General features: G+C 38.8%; 1 protein-coding gene across 3 annotated transcripts; it reads left to right on the forward strand.

The window, feature by feature from the left end:
• The first annotated feature begins 1,664 nt into the window (after window positions 1-1,664).
• On the forward strand, window positions 1,665-10,585 carry LOC134874015 (uncharacterized). 3 transcript variants are annotated; one of them, XR_010167011.1, is made up of 6 exons: window positions 1,665-1,952; window positions 3,647-6,301; window positions 6,569-7,530; window positions 7,712-7,873; window positions 7,969-8,058; window positions 8,806-10,585. XR_010167011.1 is itself a non-coding variant. In XM_063897978.1 (5 exons), the coding sequence occupies exons 2-5, from the start codon at window positions 6,586-6,588 to the stop codon at window positions 9,133-9,135; spliced, it is 1,527 nt and encodes a 508-aa protein (XP_063754048.1). In that variant the 5' UTR covers window positions 1,665-6,301; window positions 6,569-6,585; the 3' UTR covers window positions 9,136-10,585. The 3 variants fall into 3 exon arrangements, 2 of the variants coding, with proteins under 2 accessions (XP_063754048.1, XP_063754049.1); XM_063897978.1 differs by having other exon boundaries at window positions 1,665-6,301; XM_063897979.1 differs by having other exon boundaries at window positions 1,665-7,530.
• Window positions 10,586-11,705: the final 1,120 nt, after the last annotated feature.

Consider the following 11,705-nt stretch of genomic DNA (forward strand, 5'->3'; position numbering starts at 1 on the left):
ATGTAAAATGCACATGTCGAGATCACTTACAGACAACAACAGAAAATATGCTGGCCAAAAAATAAAAATGGAAATAAACAATATTCATACTCTAGCGACAGGATTCGAACCCGTACATTTGGGTAATATATATCTCAACCATGAATGTTACTCATTACACCACCGACCGGATCAAACAATGCCCTGCTTGAACCATATAAGTGTTGTCAGCACTTATCAGCTGTTTACAATCACCGTTTAACATGGATGAAATAAACCCCACCATGTTAACTGGGGATTGCATAGGCTATCATGAAATAACGTGATAATTTCATGTAATAACATGATACTTATCTTGTTTAAACGTGAAAAAGATCTTGTTATAACAAGAAACTTTCACGTAATTACTTGATACTGAGCCTTATTTTTTTTTTTAGTGTGATAGCAATACACCACCGTAGACATAGGAGACATGCCACAAGAAGTTCGGGCCGGGGTTTCTGTACAGACGTCGCCGTAGACGTCGTCTTGACCGCAGCTGTACTCCTTGGGGGTCGAGAATCTTCAGCAGAACCCGAACAGTGTTCTGACTAACTACTAAGCCAGCCTGGATGCATTTCAAATGCATGAATTTGTAGCCATGCAACATACCATATTGGTTTAGTTGCTCTTGCACGAACAACGCAACTTCCAGCAGGTCAGATTGGGCTTTCCTCCTGTACAACCCCAACGATTTCAGTCGCCTTCGCAACGTTGACATGCTTATTTTAATCCCATCCATCCTGAGAAATGTTAATATTTCCCAGTGCCTCATGCCAAGAAGGAAATAAAAACAAATTCCAAAACAAATTCCGCGAGAGACGTCCATTATTGCCTTATTCAGTCAGAAGTCACTAGACGAACTAAAGCTGCTGAGTCAATTAGAGGACAGATCATGCAGACAGTTATAGATATTATCTCGTAATTATGAGATATTATCTCATAATTTTGAGATAGTATCTCGTAATTATGAGATAATGATCTCGTAATTACGAGATAGCTTGGTGAATTTTTTTTATTATTGAGTGAATGCAATGCGCCATCGTAGGAAACTGGTAATTATGGACTTATTTTGTCGATTGTTGATGAAACATGGTGGCTGGTCCCTTTGATGAGCAGGGGATCAGCTCATCAAGGAAACGGGTTGGTTTCTAATTTGTTTTCAGTTGTTATTGTCATGTGAGTGCTATTTATTCCAGCCAATAACATGGATATCTGTAATCAACAGATGATTTGTTGGAGCTATGTCGGGTGTGTGGCGAACATGACACCCATGATGAATGGGTAAGGCAAGTTTGGAGCACTTGAAGTTGAGTAATGTTTTTATTATACAACTGTCCTAAAGCATATCTTTTTTTTGTGCCCTTTTCTTCCAGACGGAGTGCACGCCTTGTAAAAGCTGCACTGTAAAACATTACAGCTCTGTTTAGTTAAGTCCACTTACTTCCTCTCTTTAACACAAAGAGCTCTAACAAGTTTTGGATTTTGAACTCATCTGCGTGAGTTTTAAAAAGTAGAACTTACTGTTATTAATTGTGTTGACTATTTGAAAATGTTATCAGATCAGTATGTGTTGATTGAACTTGGGTTTCAAAGTTATCAGATGGGGGGGGCGGGGCGTGGGGGAAAAGGCGGGAGTGGGCCAATGGGAGCTACAAAATTAATATTTGGACTTTTGAGTTTAATTGTCTTCTTTAATTCATGGCAAGGTTGAAGCATGAACAGAATAATTTAAACACCGCAGATAAGTCATATATCATATCGAAATACAGACACTTTGTAGTAAATGATCAAGGACTACTTCGACACGCGGGAAGAGACTATGCCTGACAACGGCCTAGAACCGAGGCGGAGTAACACGACGCGGGGACCGAAGTGACGAGTGGTGAACGTGTCGAAGCAGATTTTTTTTACACGAGGCTGAGGAACAGCAGGTGAGTTTAATTATCTCTAATTAAGTCTTTTAACATTAACCTCATGTGTAGTAACGTAATAACGTTAAATGTGTAGGTTGTGCTTTTTTAATAGCCTGGAAAATGTGACTGCAACATTAGTTTTTATTCGAGCCCGACATGAGTTAGCTAGTTTGCTAGTTAGCCACCTAACGGTTGAGGCTGCGTGTTAGGGCTGCTGTCACTTCGTGCTCGTGCTTTGCTCACTCTTTGTATTTTATATTGACTAGTTACTCCAATTCATTTAGTAAAGTTGTTTTAACATGGATATTATGCCGATAATTAATAATGAGCAGCATGCGCTGTTTTCCTCGGTCCCCTATTACCGGTATGTTTTACACAGACAGATGGAGACCGTCACGGTAGCGTATCGCTACCCAGGACATTATTAAGAGACTGAGTGTAAATGTTGCCTGTGTGTTTGTCTATGTGTTCCGTTATCTTCATACTGTTTTCAAATCGTTTATCAACCATGTCATTTATCATACCCGCTACGGCAGTTTATTATAATCTTGCAAGTACCAGCATTACAACTTTCTGTTTAATACCATTTACCATTAACGTCACCTGTTCTTTTGCAATAACCACTCAAACAAGTATGTCGTTGTTAAATTCCATGTCCGTTTATTTAGTTTAGTTACATGTTAACACAGCGTAAATGTTCGTCTCACCAGCCTCGTCTGGTGTTTGTATTTGGGGTTGCGTGCCGCGTCAACGCGGTTTAAATTCACGTCACGACTTCCGGGTAAACCGGAAGTGACCCTGTGTTGTCGTAATTATTTTTATTGCTGTTTTTATATATTTTGGCTATGCCAAAATAGGAGCAATAGTACACTGTTTACGTGCTTAAAGGTTTTCTAGTTTATAGAGGGAGAATGGTAGCTGTTTAAAGCTGTTTTCATTTTTATTGCCTTATGGGCCTTCATTTGGGAAAATAAACGATCCCATCATTTTCCTTGGTGTTTACCACCAAGTTCAAGTCGCTCGAACACATCTACCCATGACAGCTTGCAATTTGATGAATTAACTGAAAATGAACGTCATTTATAGATAAAAAATATATAGTTTTAACTAACGTTAAGTGTCTGAGAACTGTTGAATTATTACTTTGGTTGACAGAGGAGTAGGCTGATGACAGAGGAGAGGATCTGTGATGGCACAGGGCTGTTTACCAGTTTAAACCATTGAGTTGAACAGATTGTAAAATATATTTATTTTAATGTTTAGTCAGAGAGGTAGGAAAGGAAGGATAGGATATTAAATGCTTAACTAATCATTATCAACAGGTTGGAGGTTTTAGAGCCTACTTAACTCATGTTGGCACTACTGATGAATTGAAAAATAATATTGATTTGTGTTTTTGTTTTATTCAGTTTATAATGTAATATTCAACATCACAATTTACAGTCTTCAAAATTAACAGCAACACTACTTATAACAAACCCAAACTGAATATTTTAAACACCATAAAGGTTGTAATTCTTGCAGGGTTGTTGAATCATACTGCATAAGTGTTAGCTAAACGTAATCCAATAAACTAAATGTAATTGAAAATAACATAGAATATTGGTTTATAGTTGTTGTTGTTTTTTTGTAGTTAATAGATAACTGTTCTTAACCACTAATTGTCTAAATAAATGTTATGTTAATTTCATTTTTAATTTTTCTGTTCACAGAATTCAAGCACGTCCAGTTCATGTGGAAATGTAAGTTTTGTGCCTTTTCCTCCAGTGGCCAAGGAAAAATAATACAGCATTATAAAGAGCATCATGGACATCACCGGAGGTGTTCAGGCCTTGTCTGCATTTATCAAGACTGTTTGAACACATTTCAAACCCAAACTGAACTTAAAAACCACTTGAAAGAACATTCAAAAGGTCATAAAATTGTGACCAAGTTATGCTGTGATTTGTGTACATTCTCAGAGCCTAGTAACATTATCAAATATTGTGCCCATCTGAAGACTCATTTGAGGAACAGGGAAACAGTTAAATGTCCGTTTGCAGGTTGCTCTTTCAAGTCCAATGTACTGTCAACATTTACTTCTCATAGAAGTCGCTATCATAGGTTGTCCACCTTAAACAGTTTAAGACCAGAGCTTTTTGTACACCATGCACTTACAAATGCAGTGCTAGAAGAGGATTCTGTTTCTGGGACTGAGGCATCAACTTCATATGATTCAGTACCCGAGGGTGTACCTCCTCTTGAAAATGGAGAGGCAATTAAACGTCAGTTGGCATCTTTATTTATCCGTATGCAAACAATTCTGCATGTTTCAAATTCTGCAGTACAGGAAGTAATTGATGAGTTATTTGACATTGGAGACTTTGCTTATAAAAATATTAAAACAATTATAGAGAAAGTTTTGGAGGAAAATAACTGTGCAGCTGATGCCTCTGTTGTAACATCATTGTCTGATGAAATACAATCGTTGAACCCACTCAAATTTCTTTCAAGAGCAGGGCCTTTGGGCACAGAACGTAAAAGGCAGTCATTTTACAGAAAGATTTTTACAGTGATTGAACCGGTTGAATATGTGCTAAATCCACAAGAAAAAAATCATTCATTTGTTTATGTTCCTATTTTAGATTTGTTAAGTAAGTTGTTGGAAAGAAGTGAGATTCTAGAGAAATTACAGAGATCCAATGGACAGGAAGGTCATTACTGCTCATTTCAAGATGGTGAATACTTTAAAGAAAACAAACTTTTTGCTGAAGAATTAGGCATAGCTCTTGGCTTATACATTGATGATTTTGAAATCTGTAATCCATTGGGAACTTCAAGAAAGAAACATAAGTTGTGTGGTATATATTGGGTGATAGCTAACTTACCCATAAGACTTAGATCAACATTATCATCAATTTATCTAGCTGCATTGTGCAAAACTGTACATATAAAACAATATGGTTACAGCAAAGTTTTGGAGCCTCTGATTAGAGACCTTCAGCATTTAGAGACGACTGGTGTATTTGTGAAAAGACTTGGGTCTTGTGTCAAAGGTACTGTTTTGTATGTGTCTGCCGATAACTTAGGTGCACACTCCCTTGCTGGATACCAAGAGTCTTTCAACGTGGAGAAATTTTGCAGATTTTGTTTGGCTAACCTTAAAGATATTCAGCATCATGATGTCAGAAGTGGGGCATTTACTTTGAGAACACCAGAACTGTTTGATGAAGCCATTAATGTGCTTAACACAACTAATGCCTCGTGTGTTCATGGTTTGAAGAGAGACTGTCCTTTAAGCAGACTTGCCCACTTTCATCCTGTAAAAGGTTTTCCACCTGATTTTCTGCACGATTTATTGGAGGGAATTGTACCTGTGGAACTATGCATATGTCTTTCAGATCTTATTGCTAAAAAGTATTTCACATTGAATGATCTTAATGATAGAATAGCATCATTTCCTTTTCAGTTTTCTGACAAAACTAACAGGCCTCAGACAATACCAACAAACTTTTCAAAAAAAAGAACAATTGGTGGCAACGGACACGAGAACTGGGCACTTCTGAGATTTCTTCCACTGTTGATTGGCCATCATGTTCCAGAGAGTGAAAAGACTTGGTCTGTGATCCTTGAACTGAAAGACATTGTGGAGGTGTTATCAAGCCCCTCTTTCACAACAGAAACCCTGTGCTACCTACAAGCCAAAATTTCTGACCACAGACAGTTGCTCTTAGAATTATTTCCTGGTACTAAATTACGCCCTAAACATCATTATCTTGAACATTATCCTGTTCTGATTCAGAAATTTGGACCATTAATTGAGTTCTGGACAATACGATTTGAGGCAAAACATTCTTTTTTTAAAAGAATGGTTCACAATACTGGCAATTTCAAAAATATTCTGCACACGTTGGCCACAAGACATCAACTGATGTTGTCATATTACTTGGAGATGCCAACTATTTTCAAGCCAAGCATTGAGACTGGACGAGTATCAGTTGTGTCTGTGGGCATCCTAGATGCTGCAATCAGAGAGGCTGTATGGAATAAGTTTGAAGGTCTGGACTCTGTTTCACTCACCTCCATTGCTTACTTGAATGGGACAAAATATTCTAAAGGCATGGTACTCTCAGTTGGACAGACGTGTGGACTGCCAGATTTTGGGAGAGTATTGGAGATCTGTGTAGTGGATGGTTACATATCATTCATTACTGAACTATTCACAGCGACCTTCCAAGAGCATTTCAGGTGTTACCAGCTTGCCAGAAGAGATCCTGCAACAATTGTGGTCATTGATCCGGACCGTCTGAATGACTACATTCCCCTTGCTGCATACCCTGTTGAAGAAAAGCTGCTCGTCACTCCAAGGACATTCATGTTACATTAAGGTAATATTTGATTGGGTTGGTTTGTCATAAATTTAAACAAACTCTTAATCTTTGGACCACATAACGGGATATAAACTGCACTTTAAAGGTTAGACGACACTATTTGCTATATAACGATGTAGTGTAGAAATGGCTACCTGATCTCTGAATTCACCCTCCCTATCTGTTGTAATCTCTCTGCTGTTTTAACTCCATTCACAGCTTCTTTTAGATTTATGTTATTTACTGTTTAATGAAGCGTTTTCTTGTTTGTTCACTGTGTTTCAGTTCTTGGTATCTCATCAATGATGCTTCTCAGAGTCATCGTCTCACCTCAGGAAATAAGACGTGTCACCCTACAGGAGGTTCCCCCATCAGTTGATGAGCTATGTGTAGTTCTGGGCAACACTCTGGGCCTCCGTGGGAAGTTCCTTTTACAGTTTGAAGATCCAGACTTTGGGAATGAGCTCTGCAATTTGACAGACATCAAGGACCTACCAACTGAACGAGCCACACTGAAAGTTCTGTTCACGTTTTCTGAACCAGTTTCTGACTCGACATTAGATACTGCAAGCCTTAGTTCCCAGAATAGTGCAAGCCCCGAGCCCCCTAGTAGTGGTGATTCTTCAGAATGGCCTGATCCCTTTGTTATTTCAGATTTCTCCCATGACGTTGAGTTTCAGCTGAGGGTAGCAAATGATGCCTATGCCAAGGATGGAGCTGTGACGGTCATCTCAAAGAGTGTGAAGAGTGAAATACTGGACAGACTGGCTGATAGCATAACCAGAATCACTTGCTATCCAAGTAAAGACAATTTAGAAAGCGTAGCCAAAGCTCTTGTTGCAAAGCATCCTTGTCTCAGGGAGCCGGGTTCAGGTAAAGGATGGTACTGCTGGAGATTCAGCCTGATATTCAAGATGGGCAATTACCGTCAGAGGATGATGGCAGCTGGATGCCCTGAAGTTCTTGTAAATAAAAGAAAAAGACAGGGAAACACCAAGCCAGTCAAGAAGGCAAAAAAGGGAGAGATCCACTACTTACCAGAGCCACCTGATGGACAAACTACTGTTAAATCAGAGAAGGATCGTGAGACCATGCTTTTGGAAGTGCAGAAGAGAGAGCCAGATTTGCACCTGCTCGATGAATTGATGACTGCAACATTCTCCCAGCGAAGACAAGAGATCATTGGTGACGAGCCACTCATTGCTGCAGTCAAGGACAGATGGCCTGCATTGTTTAGTGAGAGACAGGTAATTCTTTGCCAACTGAGTACAGCATAGAAATCCTATATTTTGTTGTTTTAGGTAGTCAAACTATGCACTATATGTTGCAATCATATTTGTGTTTCCCTTGTGTCCCTTAGAGCTCTATGCTGCTCTTATTTTCCCTCACTCATTGCCCTTTTCTCTGCTGTAATATTATTGGTTTCAGCTCAGTGCTGAGTTCAGTAGAATCGTCACCAAAGACCTGCTGGAGTCATTCCTGGATGGACTTGATGCCTTGGTGCCAGATGTTCTACAGATGTACGGAGAAGCTGCTGCATCAGGCAGGAGGGTGCGCCTGAGCAGTGTTCTCAGTTGTCTTCAAAAGGAGGTATGTACTGCACAGAAATCATTTCTTGTTAATGTACTAAAATTAGTATTCTGGCTTGGGTATCTTATTCACAAACTCTTGTCTTGTTCTTGTAGGACACGAACCAAAACAAAAGAACAGCTGTCCTACTTGGTCTTCCATGCTACCTTGCAGAAGATTCCTCTGACATAATCAGGATGTGTGATGTAAGACACCGTATTTACACATTTTATATTACATTGTTTTGTTTTAACATTTTTTATTTTCATAAGTCGTAAGGGGTAATTTTTTACAAATAAAATAGTAAATGAGTGAAAAATTAATGAAATGTGCCCTTAATTTAAATTGAAAATGTAATGAAACCTAAAATGCAGTAACTTAACCAATATGTAATAAAATATCCAGACTTATATTGTTTTTAAATAATGTAATGTTAACTTATCACATTAGGCTACTTTTTAAAATAGCTTAGTATAGTATATACTATATATAGTATAGTATATCAGAGAAGGGTTTGCTGAGATGATAAAGTAGTAGGCTACATCCTAGATTTATTTTTTTGGACCACATGTTATATGCTAGTTAAGAGGTGTGTCCCGGAGTTTCTGTCCATGTGCATGTAGCTGTATGATGCATAGTCTATTATAATCATTCTTTCATTTCAAATGCAATGTATATAACATTGAATTCTTATTCATACTTAAAATCAGAATATACTACATTTTTGAGAAATAGAGAACATTCAGTACATTTTCTCTCAGTTTAGCTCCTCCTAGTGGCCAAAATTACTGTTGGTTTGTTTTATTATTTGGGCTTAACAATGAACATTCAGAAAGGCAATGACAACACTCACTCAATTAATGTCAAAGACATTTGTAGCCTTTCTCTATTAGCCTAGCAGTGATGTTTAAGTCAGTCAGTTAAGATGTGTGTTTTTGTCTTTATGTTTTCAGGCTCATGGTGAAACCCTTGACGTGCTAATGAGCGGGATGCAAGTTGGACTGTTGATTGGACACGAAGGCCCTCTGCATGATGCATTTCCATTGGATGTTTTCAACGTGGCTCTGGTAGTAGAGGAGAAGATCATCCTACATGACCTCCGAGATGTGTCCACAGGCTTTGCCATGTTACTGGGTGCAATCTACTGCCTAAACCTTGAGTACCCACGTAATATGAAGTATTCTTTTGAGTTCCTGCAGAGGGTTGTCATGAACATTAAACCGGACCAATGTTCAGCCAGAATCCATGGACTCAGAAATAAACTGCTTAGATATCGCATGTAAACAAAGAAATGCACTCGTCAAGCAACTACTAGGAGGCAGCAGTTATTTGGGAAGCTTGCCTTGTTCTTTACACTAGCATACAGGTTTTCATCGGCTTAGTTTGTTCAGCACAAGTCAGGTATGCGTGACAAATGTGTCACTTGTGAAGTTGAAAAATCTGAAATTGTTGAAAAATCTAAAATAGTTCAAATGTGCAAAACATTTTGAGGTATAATGAAAACAAACTTGTTTCGAATTGTGGTTAAAGAATCTTTTAGACGTGGATGTTGATGTTTTGTAAAGCTCTGCGTATACCACATTTTTCCTCTGTACAACTTTGCCATACTTATTCTCTCATTGACAGTTTTAAAATTGTGTTCAATTAACACAAATTTAAGTGAGGATAAGTAAGTAAGTATTTATAATGTACACCATTGTTTTTGTTCATATGACGATATGGACCGGTTATCTCACTTTTTGCCTCTTATGACACCTGCCCATCTGTCCCCCTTTCCCCAGCACTCTCGGTTGTCAACCTCAGTGAGGCCTGTTTTGATGCCAAGACATGTTTAAGATGTATCAATGTTCCACATTGTTCATATTCATGTCGAGATTTTATGATTATCTGTTTACTATCTCACATACCTCATTGTTCAACCCCACCTCACCTTCTTTCTTTCTACGAGTCCACCCTCTGTCTCGCTGTCTGTCTGCAAGTCCACCCTCTGTCTGTCTGTCAGTCCACCCTCTGTCAGTCCACCCTCTGTCTGTCTGTCTGTCTGTCTGTCCACCCTCTGTCTGTCTGTCTTGTCTGTCTGCAAGTCCACCCTCTGTCTGTCTGTCTTGTCTGCCTGCAAGTCCACCCTCTGTCTGTCTGTCTTGTCTGTCTGCAAGTCCACCCTCTGTCTGTCTGTCTTGTCTGTCTGCAAGTCCACCCTCTGTCTGTCTGTCTGCAAGTCCACCCTCTGTCTGTCTGTCTTGTCTGTCTGCAAGTCCACCCTCTGTCTGTCTGTCTTGTCTGTCTGCAAGTCCACCCTCTGTCTGTCTGTCTTGTCTGTCTGCAAGTCCACCCTCTGTCTGACTGTCTTGTCTGTCTGCAAGTCCACCCTCTGTCTGTCTGTCTTGTCTGTCTGCAAGTCCACCCTCTGTCTGTCTGTCTTGTCTGTCTGCAAGTCCACCCTCTGTCTGTCTGTCTTGTCTGTCTGCAAGTCCACCCTCTGTCTGTCTGTCTTGTCTGTCTGCAAGTCCACCCTCTGTCTGACTGTCTTGTCTGTCTGCAAGTCCACCCTCTGTCTGTCTGTCTTGTCTGTCTGCAAGTCCACCCTCTGTCTGACTGTCTTGTCTGTCTGCAAGTCCACCCTCTGTACATTACAGAGACATACATTGGGTATGGCATGTTAAAACCTTTAACTTCTGTTAAAGTTTATATAAATGTATTTATAAAATAAATGTTCTTGGACAAATGCAAGAATTCAGTGTGAAGCTCTGTCATTTACCATGCAAGTTGAAACAAATTTAGAATTTTAATCCTCTTAACTTTAAATGGGGAGTCGTATAAATACGGCTAAGTTAGTTTAACTCAGAACTGTGAGTTACAATAATAATGAAATATCTGTTTGTTTTACTAGCTAAAGAATGTTATTGTATTGATAATGTTTAAAAAAAATGTTGTTTTAACTCACAGTATCAAGTTTAAACAAGATGTGATTAAAAGTTTTCATGTATCAATGATGTATAACTATATTTTGTTTCAACTAATGGTATCAAGTTAACATTACAAGTGATTAAAAGTTAAGTCAACTTTGACAACTTAAAAAACAACATTGTGACAACTAGAACAGTGTAGTATAATCAACCTTTTGAACTTTATTTTCAGAGTTGAAACAAAGGTAATCTTAAATTGAGTTAACTTGCAGTTTTAAGGCAGCAGGTGAACCTTCATTTGCAAGTTGAACTGACCTGAAATGTCTTACAGTGTGGTATCACAGTCTTTGTGTGGGGGAACCACCTGTAGACAAAGATTACTACTGTCCTGCATGTATTTGACGGTCAAACAATAAATAAAGTCCCTTGCCAAACCATGCCTCTATTTGAATGTATCCAGTGATGAACTTGTAGCCAATTATGACAGTTTTTCTCAATTGGGAACAGCTACAAGCAAACAGTCAATAATAAATATTCAGCTTGTTCTTTCAACGTCTGAACAGTAGCTCAGACCATTAGTGGTAAGACAGTGTAATACCTTTTGAAAGCATGACTGGGTTCGTATCTCACAGCGGCTATTTTCATAGCGTTTGATATGTGCTTTGTAATGGTCACTATGCACTTTTTAGGCAAAAAAACAAAGCAATATCCTTTCAGATGGCCATGCTTGTCTATTGTCTGTAACACATGGCTTTTGCATTCGTTTTTGAGGCTCCTGTGTCATATTGTGAATATCACCAGTTAACATGGTGGGGTTTATTTCATCCATGTTAAACGGTGATTTGTAAACAGCTGATAAGAGCTGACAAGACTTATATGGTTCAAGGCAAGCACGGCGATCATGGTTGAGATATATATTGCCCAAATGTACGGGTTCGAATCCTGTC

Source organism: Eleginops maclovinus, chromosome 12 (assembly GCF_036324505.1).
Source record: "Eleginops maclovinus isolate JMC-PN-2008 ecotype Puerto Natales chromosome 12, JC_Emac_rtc_rv5, whole genome shotgun sequence".
Taxonomy (NCBI): Eukaryota; Metazoa; Chordata; class Actinopteri; order Perciformes; family Eleginopidae; genus Eleginops; species Eleginops maclovinus.